The 19,258-nt window shown below is 48.4% G+C and overlaps 1 protein-coding gene across 3 annotated transcripts; it reads left to right on the forward strand.

Annotated features, from left to right (window-relative positions):
- Positions 1-2,788: 2,788 nt before the first annotated feature.
- Positions 2,789-18,662, forward strand: DENND11 (DENN domain containing 11). 3 transcript variants are annotated; one of them, XM_055710716.1, is made up of 9 exons: positions 2,789-3,112; positions 9,057-9,156; positions 10,238-10,396; positions 11,064-11,217; positions 11,468-11,606; positions 12,034-12,165; positions 12,352-12,502; positions 12,963-13,031; positions 14,149-18,662. In XM_055710716.1, exons 1-9 carry the CDS (start codon positions 2,878-2,880, stop codon positions 14,342-14,344), a joined length of 1,335 nt encoding a protein of 444 aa, XP_055566691.1. In that variant the 5' UTR covers positions 2,789-2,877; the 3' UTR covers positions 14,345-18,662. The 3 variants fall into 3 exon arrangements, with proteins under 3 accessions (XP_055566691.1, XP_055566692.1, XP_055566693.1); XM_055710717.1 differs by having other exon boundaries at positions 10,238-10,366; XM_055710718.1 differs by lacking the exon at positions 2,789-3,112 and adding an exon at positions 3,162-8,624.
- The last annotated feature ends 596 nt before the right edge of the window (positions 18,663-19,258 follow it).

Raw genomic sequence — 19,258 nt, forward strand, 5'->3', positions numbered from 1 at the left:
TGTGCCGGTGAAGGCAGCCCCACAGGTAGGGTCACTTTGCTGCTTACCAGAAGCGGGTCAGTGTCTCCTCTCGCTGCCCCTCTCTGTACAATCAGTGATCTTTCTGTGTCTTTGTGAGCCTGCATTTCCAAGAAGGACTAGAGTGAGTTTTAACTAACTGCGAGCGAGGTTACATTTTTCTTAGCATCGAGGGAAGCTGCTGGAAGGGCATGCAGAAATTGGAAGTGGCTGCAGCCCCAAGGAGATGGGGGTTTGTCCAAACCAGCACCTACACATGTCAAGGAGAATTCCCACCAGAAAATAAAGGGACATGTTGGTCTGAGGTCACTCAGCCCTCCTAACCTGGTCTTTGAATGAAAAGTATGGCCATGCAGGTCTCTGAAGATGGCTGTTAAGGCTGTGACGAGCAATTCATTTGATACAGGCCACCAAAGCAGTATCGGAAGGACATGCCAGGAATTCAGTATTGGTCTTACAGCTTGCATCTGGCCCAGAAGTTGTAGTATTCCTTCCAGGCAGAGCCTGTTGCTGCCGTGCAGACTCCCTTCTCCTGCAGCTGCTGTGTCTCCCTGCATCTTACCTTGAGCGAGGTCCAAAAGCCTGGGGGTGCCAGCGCTGGCTGCTTTTTGCTGTGAAAAGCTGTCCCTGCAGCATCTGGCCAGTCAAGATCCTATGACAGGACCACTTCATTACTGCTGTGATCTGACTGTATTAATCAGCTGTTCAGTACTTGGAGTCTTGGATAGGAATATTTTATTTTAAATCTGAAGAATAATGCTTTTGTTCCTCATAACTACATTTTGATTAATAGCACAACAATGCAACTCCTTCAGACCAGTTTTCCATCCTATCTGAAAAACTTTTCTTTTTTTTTTTTTCCCCTTGGGGTTTATAGGCAGTATTCATTTTTCTCAGGAGGAATGTGATATGTAAAGGAGAAAAGCTGGGCTTGCTGTTTAAAGAAAGTTCAACTTATTCAACTTGCATCTTCTAACTAAAAGCCACCACATTTTCATTTCTTTTTTTTTTTTTTTTTTTCTGGAGGACTATTCAAAGATCTGGTGACAAATTTCTTAACCCTCAGTTGGAGGGAAAATGTGTTCGTTTTCTTTTGAAGGAGAGTTATTTTCTCTTGAAAGGGTCATATTCTTTCCTGGCCTAGGTATTTTTTATTTTGGTGAAGTAATAAAGTAGAAACTGTGGCCTTTGGTTTTTGCACGTACCCACCAAGCGGTGTGCCCTCAGCAGGCCCAGGTTGCTTGCCAAAGCAGTGTAAATAGCTCTGGTACTAGCAGGTTTCTTGTCCCACAAGTGTTTTTTCACCAAAAGCCGAGAGCTCAGAGGCTGATGACATTTCACGTGTCTCAGAGCCAACGCTGGCAGCCTCTGCTCCCTGTCACTGGCCACTTTCCCTGCTGCATCCCCTCCCTTGTGCTGGGGTGATGCTGGTGCCACCGCACAGCAGAGGACCAGGAACAGCTCTGCACTGCAAATAGCCCATGCGGGTCACAGAGGAATTTTGACTGCAGATTTGTTTCCCCTGTCTGAATCACTGGGGGACAGACTGACATTCGTGCCAGCACCACTGTGGGGATGGAGAGGAGAGAAACGAGCTGTCACTTTAGCATCACCAAAAAAACACTCATCAAAACGAAGCTTGGCACTGTCTACATGGTTAAAGTGAAGCACGTAGCCAAGTATTTGCAGGATCTGGCTTTTCTTTATACAGTAACAAAATATTGTGCAGGGTTTGGGGTTTGTTTTTTTTCTTTCCCAGTCACCTTCCATGAAAAACTCCATCTGCTGAACACCACCTACTGCAGTTTATAGCTCTGCAAAGTAAACTTGTGCATGGGCTTTGTGAAACAAAATGCCCACTCAGTGCTGAAGCTGTCTGAAATGAAGCTCACAGCAAATGGAAGCTAATGTAACAAAAAAAAGAAAAAAAAAACACTGTTGAAGAAGCTGGATGATGGGTTTCTTAATGGCGCATTGAACACTCAGAGCTGCTCAACAGGAAAAAAGTTAGACAATTAAGGCTTTTATGAGAATATCTTCCCTTTAATTGTGGCCTGCTTAATTGGGTAATCCAATTAATCAGAAAGTCCTAGGGAACCGAGTAAACCTAATGACACTTAATGTCATTGGTGGTAGGTAACAAGGATAGCAATAACACAGAAGCTCCTGCCTGTGGGTGCCATGGTCAGGCTTGTGTCTCCGTCTTTTAATCTCAAGCCGATTCTGCTTATTTCTCTGAAAACTGCTTCACATCTTTCCATAGCGCATGTATGTGTGCATGCACACACAGCCGGCATGCGGGATCAGCATCACCGGCTCAAAATTTGGGGCTTGCAACTTCCACCACAGCAACTGGAGGGTGCAGGAGGCTGCTGGGTTCCTCCCGGCAGGGAGCTGCTGGGTGCCCGGCCGGGAGGCTGCTCCCCCCGGGCCCCCCCGGCGGGACGGCCCGGCAGGGCTCCGCGCTCAGCGCTGCTGCTGGGGCTCGGCAGGCCGGCTCTGCCTCCCGGGAGCAGGTGCAGCCGGGGGATGCGCGGCGCCTCGCCTCAGGGACCCCTGCTCCTGCCGCGCTCCTTGGGAGCTGGCACCGCACCGCACCGCACGGGAGCCGAGACCCCGCCGCCACCCCGGGGGCCGCTCCGGCTGCTTCCCCTGCCCCCGCCCGCGACCCCCGCGGAACCGCGGCCCCGCCCCCGCTCGCCCGCCCGGCCCCGCCCCCTCCGCGGCGGGGCGGGGCCTCCGCGCCCCCGTCCCCGCCCCGGAGCCGCCCCCCGCCGGCGGCCGGTGCGGCGCGGGGGGTGCGGTGCGGCGCGGCGCGGCTGGGCTCGGCGCGGCGCCGTCGGGCGGGGGGCCGCGGCCATGGTGGAGCGCGCAGACGAGGCGCCGCTGCTCTTCTGGGCCGAGGGCCCCGCCGTGTCGGCGCCGCCGCCCGCGGCCGAGGCGGGCGGCGGCGGCGGGCGGCGACTCGGTGGCGGCTGGAGCGCGGTTCCGTGGGGCGGCGCGGGGCCGGCGGAGGCGGCGGGGCCGCCGCGGGCGGAGGCGGAGGAGGACCAGATCGTGGCCGTCTTCGTGGTCACCTTCGACCCCCGCACGGGTGAGGGGCGCCGGGGGCGGCCGGGCCGGGGCGTGGGGGGCCGGGCCGGGGCCTGCAGGGGCCGGGCCTGGGGCTCCCCGGTGCCGCTGGCGTAAGATGGATGCGGGCCGGGGCCGGGCTGCGGTCCCGCCGCTCGCGTCCCGCCTCCCGCGGGGGCCGCGCCCCCTCCGCTCCGGGGGCAGCGCCGCCGGGCCCGGGGAGAGCGGCCTGCGGAGCCCTCTGCCCCCGCGGGGACACGCGGCGTCGCGGCACGGCTGCGGGCCCCCCGTACCCCCGCCGGCCTGCCGGGGAGCGCCGTGCGCCGGGGGACCGGGAGCCGCGGGGGTTGCGGGGCGGAGCGCGAGGGGGGAGCGTTTGGGCTCCGTCCCGCCGAGAAGAACTTGGGACGGGAGGAAGGTGCCGCTCTGAGGAGAGCCGGTGGCCTGGGCAGGGACGCTCGTAGCTCGGCTCCACGGTGGGACACGGGACCGGGGTGCGGGGGGTGGCCCTGGGGCACCCCCTGCGCCCTGCACTGCGCCCAGGCCTCGGGCTGAGCCCCTGCCCGGTGCCGTCGGGGCCACCAACCTGTTAGCAGCGTCCTGAGAGCATCCCGCTGTCTCGGTGGCACGGTGCAGAGCTGCCCGCGGCCGTGGGCGATGCGTGGGTGTTATGGCAGGTGTAAATCTGGCAGGTGCGCAGGGCATGGTCCCCAGCAGCAGCAGCTCGGCTGTGTGTTTCTTGCTGACTGTGTTCAGAGGCTGGCTGCTGGTGGGATCTCTGGGACTCCTGATGCTTTGCTGTGCTACGGTCCAGGAGGGCAGAGGAGAGGGGCAAGGGAATGCATTTTCCACCTCTCACTACCATATCTGTCTCCCTCGTCGCTGTTGGTCTTTGGCGCTGTATCACTTCTTTTACTGACAGAGGTTATTCTTTTAAAGCCTGTAATTCAGCATTTCAGAAAAGAACTTTGTTTTCGTAGTCTTGCTGCTCTAGCGGTATCCACGAAAACAGGACGTTATGACACAGGTAGAAAGTTAGCACCCACTTCACGTCTGCTTAGGGGTCTGATGTCCCAAGCCAGATTCTTGGGTCTTTTGGCTGCCTGGCAGCAGTTTGGCATGCAAAGGCAAGAGTGGGGCATAGCTGAAAGTCTTGGTACAGTCAGAGAGTTCAGGAAATAGCTTGGGACGTGCAGGAGTCCATCTGCATCCAGATCTGGGAGCGAACGCCTCTTTCCTTTGTGGGCAGATGCTTTGTTAGCAAATCCATAGCAAAAGTCCTAGAGACAGGAAAGAGCTCTGAGAAGCACAGTGGGAAGTGCAGTGAGGCTCTTCAATGCAAGGGAGAGGTAGCGGACATCATGTTCACAGGGGACCTCTGATAGTGAAGACTGAATTCTGGTCTTGAACTGAAAATCCCAAGGAAGTTGTGAAGAGAACGGAGCCCCAAGTGTGATGAGCTGTCAGCAATGCACACTGCTAAACAGCATGGCTGCTACGTCCTGAAACACCAAGGGGCTTTCAAGAAGTTACCTGTCTCATACTGCACCAGAGAGATGTGTCTTCAGTCCAGAGGTCAGAAACTCTTGACTCATCAAAATCTGAAATGAGATTGGATGTCATCTTTCCAGCAGGAGATGGAAGGAAGAGGTGTTCCTCGTAAGTATCCAAAACATGGAGGAGTCCGGATGACTGCAGCAACAGCAGGTTGTCTTCCAATCTGAGAGCATATGCCATCTATGAAATGGTGAGATTTTCTTGGTTGGCAGAAAGCTGAGCTTTCTCAGGAGTTTGTCTGAACCAGCTGTTGCTTTGAATGAAGTCCAGGGCAAGTTGGGAAACAGCTCTTCTCACATCTGATGCGCAGTTAATGCTGGGTGTCATCAGCCTTGGAGTAGTCTGTCAAGTCCAGGAAGGTGTAGCGTCCTGCTGCTACTCAGCATGGATGTTGAATGTAAGGAGCATGATAGGACTGTCGGGAACATATCAACAAAGGTCAGCTTCACAGGTGGAAGGCAAAGTGCCCTGTGGAGGATGTGGGCTTGGAAAAAAGATCTTGAATCTGTAGTGGTGCAAAACTTCCTAGGGTCAGAAAGAGGATATGGGAATCCTGGGTCAGCCACATCAGATGGCGTGAAGGACTTCCGTAATGTTCATAAGGATACCTTTTCTTGTGTGTGACTTAAAGGAGATCATCCAGTCAGTGTCTGAGCTGGAAACCTGCTTGATCCTGGCGAGGAAAAGCACAGCAGACTTCCTTTGGTAGCTTGCTCAGGCATGTGAAAGGCAAAAGTTCTGGTGGTGGCTGGGAGGGTAGTTGTGCCAGGTAACATCTACTCGAATACAGGCAAGCGATTGGGGTGAGAGATGTTTTACTTTTGAAGGATGGAGTGGTTACTACACTGATACAAAATGTAACAGCTTTCCTCCGAAATTTAGAAGGGCTTGAAGCAGACAAGCTCGTTGTATCTTGGCAGTTGCACGTGAACAGTTTATGCAGGTGGGTTACGGGGTTGCTAGGCTACTCTTATGGTTCCAGTGTCCTTGGGACTCTGTCAATGCTCTTGTGAGTGGCCAAATGTAAGAGGCAGTTACTAAATCAGTGGTGCTGTCCCTGCCTCCAGCATGGTGAACCCTGTGGCACTTGAGAAGTTCTTTTTACCACTATTACAAACATGGCTTTGGCGCTAATGCAGAAAGTGAGCTGTAAATTAAGTGCAGAATGGTGGCAGCCCTGGAGCCAACTGTGCCATCTGATTGCTGCTCCCTGCCCTTTGGCAGTCCCCTCCTTCATGGAGTGATGAGCTGGGGATGCACTTCAAACAGCACGAGCACCGGATGAGCGCAAACACTGCCCCTTAAAGAGCACGGTGAGGCTGCTGAATTTCCTAGTGCAGGTGTTCCCTTGGGCAGGGCATAACAGGAGACCCAGCACTATCTTGGGCAGCAATGGGGATACATCTGGTAGGTGTGACTTACTTGGTGTTAGGTTTGAGCATGTGTGCTGTCCAAGAGTCACAGTTGTCTTGGGGGAAAAGTTGTGGGGGGAAAAATAGAACAATGAATTTTGCTTTGAGAGGGAGATAAAGAAAGAGGAAGCAAAGTCCATGGCCATATCAACTCTGTCAGATCACAACAGTCAAAAAGAGGCTGAACCTTCTTAGCCCTTTTTCTGCGATGGAGATGATGATGGTAGTCAACCTTGTTGAGGTTTCACAGTCTGTTGGCTTACAGCGTCGTGTGAGTAATGGAAGGAACAGAGGGAAGTAATCCACTTTACACCAGTCGACATATAAATACCCCATTTTTCTGTCCCACATTCCTTCCATACAGGAAACGGAGCCAGTGTGATGGCTAGGTCACACTTTGTGCTTCTCTCCTGCCACGACATGGTAACATTGCACAGCTGGGGACTAAAGATCTTGGGAAATAAGAGAAAGAATGTCCTTAACCTTGCACACCAGAAAGAGAGTGCTGGTTCTTACCTGGTCTGGAGCTGGGAGATAGCTCCCAAGAGATCTGACTTTCAGCAAACCACTTGCCCGCTCTCTAATGCTGGGTAACTCTCACTTGGAAAGTTTCCTGTGTGCACGAGAGCTGCTTTCTGCATGGGGAAGGGTAACGCTTCCTGTTTTTGTTCACTACTCGCTCCTTCCTCCTCTGGTTTCTCAGGCAGGCTGGCAATTGCTATTGCATCTGGGTGAAGTTTCTCCTTTGTTTGCTCTACTGTTTCACCAGACTGACTCTTAATTTTTTTTCTTATCTCCATGTTTGTTCTCTGACTGCCACGTCGCCCGTATGTTCATAGGGCAAAGTGACGTGAGGAACAGCCAGGAGCACAGGTGTGGGTTGCTTGTGATAGATCCCAGAAAGAAAAAAATAGCTGCATGGTATGTGAGTTGGTTTTGTGGTTACATGTAGGGTAAAGATCTGTTTCAAGGCATCTTGTCCTTACTTACTGCTGCAGAACAGATGCTGTTTGGGCCATGTCCGCTTCAACACCTCTATAATGGATATTATACCTGACAGTAGTGTTTGTGACTAAACTGAACAAAGTAAAACAGTGTCCTTTGTTTGATGGCACTCTTGCGTATTGATCTGTTAATCTATAGGTAATGACCAGTAAGTGTTTTCTCTGCGATGCAAGACTTAAAAGTGGATCTGGCCTTAACCACAACTTTGTGGTTAAGAGGCAACAGTCTTTAAGAGTTGAGTTCCTCACTCTTTCAAGGAAGGGTCTTGTGCCTTTAAAAAAAACACCAAGCACACACACACACAAAAAAACCCCAAACAACAAAAGCCAACATCTATATATAATATGCAAAACCTACAGGGGACCGCGCAGGCTGGCATGATGTCACTGGCTTTCTCTGCCAGCCTTTCACACGCCTCAGAGGCGAAGATGCTTTACAGCAGAGCTCTGTGGTTTTGCGTGTGATTGCACAGAGCTGTGCTCAGGGTCACGAGGCTGCTGCTGCTCCCCAGCCAGCCTGGCTCTGCGGGAGAGGTCTACTTCTGGGCTAGAAGTGGTTAGTTGAATGTAAAACTTCTCTTGTTGCCACGCTTAACAGTGTTGGGTTTTTTTGAAGTCCTTGCTAGGCAAGGTTGGGGAAGGTCTGCTGAATGCAGTAGCTGTGTGAGAAGAAAAATAGCCTATTTAAATGTCAGTAGCTAAGCATAATTCCTGTGCGAGAGTGCATGCATATACTTGTGCAGTATGAGTAACAAAAGACAGGCTTCAGAAATGAGGCGTCATATTCAGATATCTCTCTCAGCTGAGTGTAAGGCCCTTCCAAATGTGCCCTGTCTGTGCAAGCACAGTGGGATGCTTATCCCAAAGGGCAGGGGAAGGACTGTACCAGTAGAAAGCATCTTTGGGCTGCATCTGCCATTGCATTGTATTGGAGAATGTTTGTAACTTTTTACATAAACATGACTTAACTGTAACGTAAACTTTTACGTTTACTTACATAAAAGTAAGCCACGTTACTTCAAATGCTGTTGGTATGGGCAGGCTGACAGAGAACAGAAACTCAGTGGGCAGATCTGGAGCATATCTTGGTTCAGTGGGAGTGTCCAGATGAGCGGCTTAGGCTCTGAAGTGCTGGTGTGGGAAGGCATGAGACGTCCCCTTTTTTGTCTGTGGTAAGCTTGTCAGTGGCAGAGCAGGACTTCATTGGCTTTAGGGACTTGTTGTGACTTCTCTGGTCTCGTTTGTTCCAGGATCAGGCTTCTCAGGTGGCCTTTTCCCCTGAACAACTGCATGCTTTCTGCTTGGGTTGGCAGGTGACAGATGTTCACTAATCTTGATCTAGCTTGTAATTTATCTGCTTTTTTGTTTGGTTATTCTAGCATGCACAAACGTGTTGCAGTACTTGGATCACCTCAGCCTCCACATAAAGCTTCAGCTAACTCCTCCTATTCTAGACAAAATATGAGAGATTCCAGGGAAGTAGTGATGACTGGGATGTTGGTGTAGGGGTCCCTGTTTGACCAGCACTGCCAAGCACAGCCAAAGGACAAAACCGATGGTGGTATGAGCTGTCACACAAACTCATCCTAAAGAGCAGTAGTTTATACTTTGGGTTTGTTCTGTATCAGATACTTGTGTAGACGGCCTGAGTGTAAGTGTCAATACCGTAGCCTATCCACTGTCAGGTAAAATTGTAGCCGCTCTGTCATTAATTTTATAAAGGATAAACCCACAAAAAGTGCTAGCTTCAGAAATGGCTCCAAAAGTCCTGCAGTTTCTGGGAGTTGTGCCGCAACAAGTAACGTTTACAAGAGATGTGTGGACTATAGTATGTCAGCTGCTGTCTGTGACAGTTTAGGAGTTCAGGAGTTGCGTTAGTGCACTGTTACTGGCACCCAGTGATGTAACAGCAACAACTTGCCGTTGTTGGTGTTTGCCCTTTAGTAATGAGTACTGTGTTCAAGTTCAGCCAAACAAATCTGCTTCTCTGCAGGCAACATGGTGGAGTGGTGTTTACCCCAAGATATTGATTTGGAAGGCGTGGAATTCAAATCCATGGCAAGCGGGTCTCACAAAATCCAGTCAGATTTTATGTGAGTATGTCTGAGCTATATTACTACTTCTTTCTCCTAGCTGTACATCTACACCACCACCCCTTAATTCAAAATATGCAAGAAAAATATAATATGTGGAGTCAAGTTCCTGCATAAATGTGCTGCTAAAGCGTATCTAGCTGAGCCAAAGGTAATTTTCAGATACTCTCAACATCATACAAAGTACCAGCTAGCTGTAGGGATCTGCCGTATGACAGTTTTGCTAGTGGAGGTCAACTGGTGAGCAGGGCAGGCCAGGTTCTCAGTGGTGTGCAAATTTTAGTGCATATTGGGCAAATCAGCCTGCACTGCCACTATTGGGACTGTCAGCAGAAGCCTAGGGTGAAGGGGAAAGAATGGTAGAACTGTGAAATGGGAAGTATTTTGCAGGAACTGGACTTGGGGAAAAAAGTTTTTAATTCTGCCAGTGCTCTTGGATCCTTTAAATGTTGTAATAAACAGTCCCTTTTCACTTTCTTGTTTGCTGGCTCCTTCAGTGGAAAGACATAAGCTAGGAATTTTCTGTGTTCCCATCCTTTTACTAACCCAGTGTTGCAATGCAGCAATGTTTTGCAAGGCATTGCAGCGTCACAATTGCTTTTAGTCGGGAATAAGTTAATTTCTCAAAGGCACATGAACTGAACCCTTGCACTCGGCTATAGTATGCTTCACCACGATGGCACCCAAAATATAACTAGGTAACTATACTCAGAACTTCACGCACTGCAGGCTTTTCTTCCTTGGAAGAAGGGCACTGCGCTGACTGCGTCCTGCATCCTCTGCTGGTCTTCCTTTCAAGTTCTTACCTTACTTGCATTCCTTACCAGCCTGTGACGTGGCTGGTAGGGGCTTTAGTGGGGACTTCTAGGAACTCTTGCCTTAAATGTCCTGGCTTATTCCTGAGAAGATTTGGGACACCCAAGGCCTGTCGTCAGCCCTTCAGATAGCATGGTGGGGTTTCAGGGAGTTCCTTAAAGAAGGAACGGTGTTCCCAAATCAGTATTTTAAGCAGTCAGTTACCTTCCTTTCTTCCTTTTCCCTCTCTTTAACATTAACCCTTCTGTCAAACATTTGTTTCCAGTTATTTCCGGAAAGGGCTCTGTTTTGGCCTGGCCTGCTTTGCCAACATGCCTGTGGAGAGTGAGTTAGAGCGTGGTGCCCGCATGAAGTCCGTGGGGATTCTCTCTCCTTCCTACACCCTGCTGTATAGGTACATGCACTTCCTAGAGAATCAGGTCAGGTAAGTTCCCTGGGAAGAGGTAACGCTGCCTCGATGGGGAGCGGTTGTAGGTGTGAGTGAGAATTTGGCTACAGTGCTGAGCTGTGATTTCCCTGAATGATGACTACTCCAGAAGGAGTTACAGGTTCTCAATGGGAAGGAGGTGAGGAACTGATTAGCAGCAGTCTGTTCATTGCTACCAGCCTAGTCAGATGCTATCCAAACCCTACTTATTTTGTGGGGACGTAAGTGTCAAGGGGGAGAACTGAGAGGACAAGAAGTTCTTTTCTCCTTCTGAAAACCATTTTACTGAGGGCTCACAGAAGACTTCTAAACCTGTGATGGTCATCCTGGCTAGGTGTGTGCTTCAGCTGTGTTGAGTGGACCTGGCAGGGAAAATGGTGATGGTAGAAGGGAAAGCTGTTTGTACCTGAGCATACTGAAAATGGGATCGGTACTCTGCATACATCAGCTCGCTTTCTGCTTCAGGCCTGCCCGTGTTCTCTGGCTGCACTAAAAGATGGCGTTACTCCTGATGCTTTGGCTGCCCTCCTGGTTAAGTCTGTGCAACTGAGGCACCCAGGGGTCCTTCGCTAGCTGAAAAAGCAGATGTTGGCTGGGGGCAAGGCACTGCATAAGCAGAGTCTGGAGACACTATAGGTCTCCCGTTTTTCACTTTCTTTTCCAGACACCAGCTGGAGATGCCAGGGCACTACTCCCATCTAGAGGCGTTCTATGATGATAAGAAAGGAGTTCTCCCTGACAGCAAGGGCACTCCCACCTCCCAGCAACCTGTCCACTGGCTGCCATCCATCCACAGATACATGTACCCAGAGATGAAGGTAAGGCGGGTGCTCTGAGACTTGCAGGAATAGGCAGTGTGCTGCTCCTTGCTGGTGTCTCATGCTTTATGTAAGCAGCCACTGGTGCTTTGTAGGCTGCTTTAGATAAGACTTTGTTACTTGAACTGTTACAAGCTGCAGTTCTGTCATTGCTGTGTGCTCGTCTTGCTCCCACATTTAAACTTAGCATCTGTGCGTGTGTCCCTGTTTCACCTCTGAGCTGTTTTCTTCCCTTTCCCTCCACCTGCAGATCACACACCCTGCTGGCTGTATGTCTCAGTTCATCAAATTCTTCGGTGAGCAGATCCTTGTCCTCTGGAAGTTTGCCCTGCTGCGCAAGCGCATATTGATATTTTCACCGCCCCCAGTTGGAGTTGTCTGCTATAGAGGTATGTTTCCAGGGACACCACAGAGCTCTGATCTAGTGGGCTGAAGCACTGCAGAAATGCTTGTGGGTACTGAGGGGATAGACATCATGCAGGTCTTCAAAATCCATCGCAACCATTCCTTGTGAAGATACCGTTCAGCCTGCATTTACCTGTTTCCTACAAAAAGCTTTTATTTAGGCCTTTTGGGCAAGGACATACTTGACATGTCAAACGCAGTTCCTGTGAGCACAGGGATTTTTATGGGAGAACTGATTATTTCCTATCTGAAATAGGATGTCCCCACTTGAGAAGTTCTGGTGTTCAGAGGCATTTCAAAGTTCTGACTGTTGCTTTCATAGAAGTGTGCGGGAGAACTGGGTAAGTGTGGTTCAGAATGCCCTTGAGGGAATACTGAAAGCATCTCAGGATGTACTTCTCTTGTCCGCAGTGTATTGCTGCTGTTGCCTTGCCAATGTTTCTCTGCCCGGTCTTGGAGGAACTGTCCCAGAGTCCAAACCATTCTTCTATGTGAATGTGGCAGACATAGAAATGCTGGAGACAGAAGTATCATATGTGGCCTGTAAGTATGATGGATTAGGTGTGACGTTTTTAACTTCAGGCTGCAAGATGTCTTGAGACACCAGACTGTGGAATGAAACTGCTGAGAAATAGGATGTGCATGGAATGACTAACTACAAAAGCAGGAGTGAACAGTTGGTCTTCTGGGAAAGCAACAAGCTCCTCTGAAAATCTCTGATTTTGGCAGGTACAACAGAAAAGATCTTTGAGGAGAAACGGGATCTCTATGATGTCTATGTGGACAACCAGAATGTGAAGACACATCACGAGCATCTGCAACCACTCCTGAAAATTAACAATGCCGACAAGGAGAAGTACCGACGGCTCAATGACCAGAGGTAATAATAGACATCTGGGTGGTCCTGGTCCTGATAGGAGAGCAGTGTGATGTGGGATAAAGAGGACACTGCTCCTCTGTGCTTTCCTTCTTGTCTTAGTATTTTCAAAGTTTCCCACTGCTTCAGCTCATCTCTTTGTGATTCTGGTTCCACTGTTGCTGACTGGTACGAGAGCCCCTGCGCACTCTGCACGCATACGGTCACTGTCAGTGAGCTGATCGAGCAGATAGAAGGCAGGAAGAGAATCAGAGGTCATGACTCACCATTGGTTCACCACTGATCAGTAGAACTGAAAATGGCCTGCTTTCTAGTCCAGTGCCTTATAAAGACTGGGGCAACAGTTTTAGTCTGATTGGTCTTCAAGAAATGGATGTGAAGTTTTTAGTCGTAAACCTTGTCTTCTCAAAACACTTTGAGGTTCACTTAGGTATGTGCAATTAAACTGTCTCCCTTCTCTCAGGCAGATGTTAATGTATTCTCAAGAAGTGGGTGAGGATTGTAGCTCCTGTGAAGAGGACCTTTTCATCTTGTGAGTGGCTACCTCTAATACTTAGTTGGTCACTGTTAGGTTTAGGGAGTCTCTTTCACTGATTTCGTGTTGCACTTGCTTGGCGTATTATGAAATATCATCATTAACATAATTCCATAGTCAGCACTCTTCCACTAGGGATCCAGGAACCAAACTGGCTCTTCCTCTTCAGATGATCTTCCTTTCAGTTTGAGGATCCGAATGCAGCCGTATTAGTGTCCACTGGGGTCTCTTTGAATGCTGGGAGGGAGAAGTATTTTAAAAACACAATTAGAAATGCAAGAATCCCCTCCCATTTTTGAAAACATAAGCTGTACAGGACTTTTCATGCCAGATTTGGCTCAGGGAAGGACGGTGTCCATGGGAAGCGGGCACTGTACCATACTGTGGGTGGTACAGCGGTGAGATAAGACCTGCGTGTGAAGGACTGGCCCGTTGATGTGGCTGGCTTTGTACTTGGCAGACGAATCAGAACTGGGTGTAGAGTATGAGGTATGGAATTACATGAAAACCAACTCTGCCACCTCTGAAGCCCTTCACTGCCTGCTGCCATTGTTCACAGTCTGCAGCAGGTGAAAAGTAATGGGATGAAGGCGTGTGAAGGGCTGTCAGGGCAGAGCTGTGATCGTTGAGCTGCACAGTTGTAGTCAGAGCTCTTTCTGAACAGCCTTGCATGTTCCTAGGAAAGCACTAGGTAAGAAGTAGCTCTCACTGCTGTATTCTGTGCCGGTAATAGAGAATTTATTTACCCAGTGCCGCCTTGGTTGGATGACAACACTGTGTCCTCCTTTGCATTATAGGAGCTGTAGGTCTGACAGGTAACCGCTTGGTTACCACAAAGTACACGTTAGCTGGTAAGATGGCTTGCTTCTGAAGAGTGAAGCCGGCCATAAATCAGCCAGAGAAGCACTGCTGTAAATTAGAAGTTACTGCTTTATCTTTGTTTACTCTGGGCCATCCACAGGGTTGAGAGAAAACTACTGCAGTGTCACCCAAGGAGGCGGGATCTGTGATTAAAGGGTGGTAAAGGTAGTTCTGGGGCTCTGCGGCCTGTTTGGTAAATATGCTATGTTTTTGGGAGTCCAATGCCATCATCTTAGCTGACTTTATCCTACAGGTTTTTCATGGAGCAGAACAACCGCATATTTCAGACACTGATGGAGGTGTCGGCTAGCCAGGACAAGACACTGACAGCTGACCACGCACGAGGCATGGGCCTGGATCCCCAAGGGGATCGAAGTTTCCTTATGGACTTGCTGGAAGTGTATGGCATTGATGTTATGCTAGTCATTGACAACCCCTGCTGCACTTAAACCAAGAGCCAGAGAGATGGGGAGCAAAGATCACTTCTTTAAGACTACCAGACACTGCTTAGGAGGATCACTGGAACTCACCACAACCACAGTTATTTAATAACTTTATATGGAGAGTATTTATAATTTTAAAACAAAATGTGATTTTATTTTCTCTCCCTCGACCTCCCAATGAGTACCTGGCTCCAGGGGTTTTTTTGTTTGTTTCTATCTCCCTTTCTCTTTTATTTGTGTTTGTTTTGTTTAGATAGGACCAGTGGCACCTTTGCACCAATCCTCACTGTTGCCAGTGTTGCCAGTGATAGCTGGGTTTTGGCCTAGCCTGGATACCTGAGGGCTGAAGACTTCAGGAAAGCACTTTGATGTGAAATGCTGTAGCTGAGCTCTCAAGACTTGACTGGAAAACGCTCCTGTCACCCCTCTTCCACTTGGGGACTGAAGAGAGTTTTGGCACAGGCTGTTAGCAGCCCAGTCTCATAGAACGTCTGTCCTACTACGTTTATTGGTGGGGACAGTTAAACCAATGATAAAACCCAGGACTCCTTTGAACACCCCTCACCCAACTTTTAGCAGCCGAGTTGGATTAAAGTCACCCCTCCTCATCAATGACAGAAGCAAGTCTGTGATACCGGGGTGCTACAAGATCTTATGACTTTGCTTACTGGAGCAGCAGAGTTTCACTTCCATCATTTGAAGCGGTATAAACTGGCAAAGACTAAGCCTACCTGTCTCATAGCTGGAGAAGAGCACCATCTGTACTTAATCCCTCCTACCACTTTCTCTGGTTTTTGGTTGCCTCACACCTGCTGCTTTGGTATAAAATCTTCAAACCAGCAAGATGGTCTCTCATTTAGCAGGGACCAACATCACTAAGCCGCCTTGCAGTTACTATGTTCTCTGGCCTCAGCTCAGGTGGTGCTGGGCCGGATTGGGTTGAATAAGTATGCTTTAACTGATGTCACTTGCCCTTCTTTGTAGCAGATGGTACTTGTCACTCCTTTGCTTTAACATTTCTGCTGATCCTCCTTTTGTCAAGCAGCCTTCAGCACTGCCTGCTGCTGTCCTTGGTTTTCAGTGCGAGGCAGAGCGCGGTATGTGACCTTTCAGCTAGAACAGCTTCACAGTTTGCAGGAGGTTCCCTTGAAGTTTGATGTTTTAAACTGGCACAGCTGCTAGAAGCAATGTCTAACAGCATGCCTTTTTTTTTTTTCCTGGGCAGAGAAGCTGTAGAACCAGATGAAGAGTGTTTTCTTATTCTTGTGCTGTGGAAAGAATAGGATTCAGTTCATGCAGGACCCATGGTTACCTCCAGGAAGGCTGTCCCAGTAAAACGTAATCCCTTCGCTGTGTAAAATCCCGGAATGGTACTGTGGGTTCTAGGTGTGACATGCTGCTTTGCCCAAAATCCTTCAGCCAGTAGTAGCATCAGCTCTAAGCCAACTGTTCTTCCTGAACTGTGGCTATAGCTAATTAGCTGCTGCTTCTACCGTAATAGACTTCAGCACCCTTAGAGGCTTTCTGCAGTTTGTAGAAATGCAAACTGTAGCTGATGTATCCATTTATCCTAGCATTTTGTAGGATGAGACCCAGCGTGAACCACCAAAGTCTCACCTGCTAATTCTTTTGAATAAGAAGGGGAGCAAATGCTTTCCAAGTAGACCCATTGTGGGTTGTCTCCCTCCTGGAAGGAAGGAGGCTGGCATGTCCTGTTTTTCCTTGAAGGCTGGCTATCTGCAGCAAAGGGGTCGTTTTGCTTGCTGTGGATTCAGAGGTTTTATTGAGGTGTGGGATCAGGAGCCTCAGAAGGCTTTTTGCACAGTTCATTGGTATGAGCTTCAGCATATTATGTTCCTGTGATCTGCCTGTCTCTGAGCAGTTGCTCCCCTGCCTGCATTGTCAGGGCTTGAATGTTTTTGTACAAGATAAAACATGCTGCTGCTTGTTTTGCCAGCTGCTCACAACTGTAACATAATCATCCTTAGAAGGCTGCGGAAAAAAATGAGAAAGAGGAGAAAAAAATGGAGATGAATATCATTTAATGAAAAGACTAGTCTCTTTTCCTTAAGAAAAGGCTTTGTTTGTAAATTGACACCTCCAGTATAAAAGTGATCCACAACATCCATGCTTTTTTCTGACTTCTACTTCAGTTTTAACACGCTGTCTGCAGTGAAGATCCCTGAGGAAGTATAGCTGGCACTGTATTGGTCACTTAACTTCCTTCAAATACAAAAAAGGGAACCGAAACTGCTTTTTAGCAATTCTTCCTCTCATTTTCTTGCAGGTTTGCTACATAGTTTAACCGTGGCCAGCTGTTAATGACTTTCTGTTCTCTTCGATGTGAGTAGCAATTCTGCTGAACTAAATAGAAACAAACCTTTAATTTGTCATTGAAATTTTAAAGCCTCTGCACTCAGAGGATTTCTAACACCCTGCATTAGAGTGCTGTGTTCACACGCTGTCAGAACATCAGGTCTACTAGACGGCACTGCTAGAGCCTACCAAGCAGAGCCTCCTGAAATTACTATTTGACATTTAATAAACCTCTGTTTTCCAGGAACTAGGTCTTCAGTTGCTAGCAGTCATGTGGGTACAGGAGCATCAAAGCAAGCAGATTACTGTCAAAGTAGCATCCGTGCTACATCCCAGCTGGATGGCTACAGCATGTTTTGCTCTTCCTTGTAATTTTGCTTCTCTACAGACCCTCTTGGCAGGTGACTGCTACAAAAGTCAGAAAGTTGCCAGACAGGAAACAGAACAAAAAGACTTCTCTTTCCTAAGCTTGTTTGATTTGCTGCAAAAGACCTTTCCACCTGCACTCTCCTTTTCTAGTAGACATTGCTTTTATTGTAGACAGATGTGGAAAGTCCTTGGTAAGTGGGTACATAATACAAACAAATGGCTACGGCTTGGGACATGAAGGCTTGTTCAGCAGGCTGGTTTTGTTTGGAACCAATTTAGCTGGATCTTATCTTTCCAGGAGATAACTTAATTCAAGATGAAACAGTTCAGTGCAGGCATTTAAAATCCCCTCCTTGACACTTAATAGTTGCTTTTTTGAATACTAGCAGCTGGAAGGGAGACAGTTACTTGGTGTATTTTGAATTAAAAGAGAGAGAAAAGCGTGGCAGAAGGTAGGATATTGCTAATTACTAAAAAATCCCCTTCTCCATTTGAAGTACTTTGCCTTTACAGTGGTGCCTTTAATGTCTTTGGTGTGATGCCTCTGGTCGGTTGCTTGTGGTCAGAGCCCAGGCTGAACAGTGGTTACAGTCACCGTGTAGTGTGCCCTGGTAGACCAAGTCTGTTACGTTTCTTTCTTAACGCCCAAGACACAGTATAGCCATAGCAGGTTCTCATTTGGTACTTCCGAGTTTAAACAGGCGAGCAAGAGCTTCATAATGGCATCGTAACTCAAGTTGCACTAGAAAGGTGTAATCGCGTAATAATTTATTACTACTGGCACTATCCGATTGGAGGGTAAAGCCTGGGAGAGAGAAGTAAAAGCTAGATTTTCAATCTGAACAAAGGACACCATTGTCAGGCATTTCAATGATGCAGAAGTCTTCCCACTGCAAAGTTAGGCCAAGCTGCGTAAAGCCAAGCGCAGCTAAGAACTATAATGGGTATTAGGAGGAAGGCCTTTTCCTTGGAGTTCAGACTTGTCTGGCAGACATCCTTCTTTTCTAGCATCTATGAAGTAGTTACTCCAACGTATGTTAGAGCTAATGGTGACGTCTGTTACAGGAGATGAGCTTGCCTATCCAGCATCCTTATAGGCAGAAGAAAGTTCCATCACCTCTTCAAGAGAAGGCAGCTTACGGAACAGCTTACTCTGTAAAGCAGCGTTACCGTGATACTTCTTCCATTTTAAGAACTGCCGAAGTTAATGGGCAAAAAGCTAGGAATAGCCGTGGCCCTCTTGGTGAGAGACTATGCAAGGGACAGGCATGCTTTGCTCCGGGAGGTGGAAAGGCTGTGGTTTCTGGAATAGCAGGGCAAAAGCACTCTGTCCTAATGCAAAAGTCTAGATACAAAGCATGCATACTAACCCAAACTCTCTCATCCTAGATTGTAAGTTAGTTGAGGTCTCCTCTCCATCCAACCCCCAAAGCTAGTGGTTCTCGTGATTATGGGAGAAGGCAACATAAATGCAGGGGACTGGAATGTACTAACTTAACAGAATGGTATGTCTGTCTAAACCAGAGGGTAGTAAATGCCTGTGAACCAGGATTTCAGGTCCTGGTTAATGCAAAATACCATTCAAATGGGAATATTTACTTGTGGTGAAAATAAACAGGTGCCTTAGGCTGGTCCATCATTAGGTTATCTTTCCTTTTTATGTTACGGTATTTTAAGCCCTTCTAGAACAGACTGTAAGTTGAAGCCAAGATAAGTGTTTTCGTGAGTGGGACCTAGGATTCTACTCCTCTTTGCTCTCTGGGAGTTTGTACCAAGAAAGTTGTCTTGCTGTCAGACAGAAACATGAGAACTGATCCTTTCCTCAACACTGTAGGTAGCAGGTTCAGCCCCTGCTTATTTTATGTAATGTTTTCCTCACACCGCCCCTCTGAACATTACAATTCAGACATCTAGAACCACCCCATACTAGAAGACCTCTGAACTGCAGAGGAAGGGGAAAAATTACTTGAATGGTACTTATACAAGCTACTCAACTTATGCTGATGCAAATATTTAAATATCAGCCTGTGTCTCAGACGATCCTTGGTACTTTAACATCAGAATAGCATCAATACCAATTCTGAAGGGAGCTCCTGGCTACCCTCAAGCAAGGAATCGCATTGCAATGGGAGCCATGTGTCTGATACTATGGAAGAGAATTAGTCATTTTCCCTGTAAAATGGTACAGATGAATCAGAAGTTAGTTCTTATCATCTTGCCCCTTGCAGCAGGCTG

This window comes from Falco cherrug, chromosome 5, assembly GCF_023634085.1.
Source record: "Falco cherrug isolate bFalChe1 chromosome 5, bFalChe1.pri, whole genome shotgun sequence".
NCBI classification, from domain to species: domain Eukaryota; kingdom Metazoa; phylum Chordata; class Aves; order Falconiformes; family Falconidae; genus Falco; species Falco cherrug.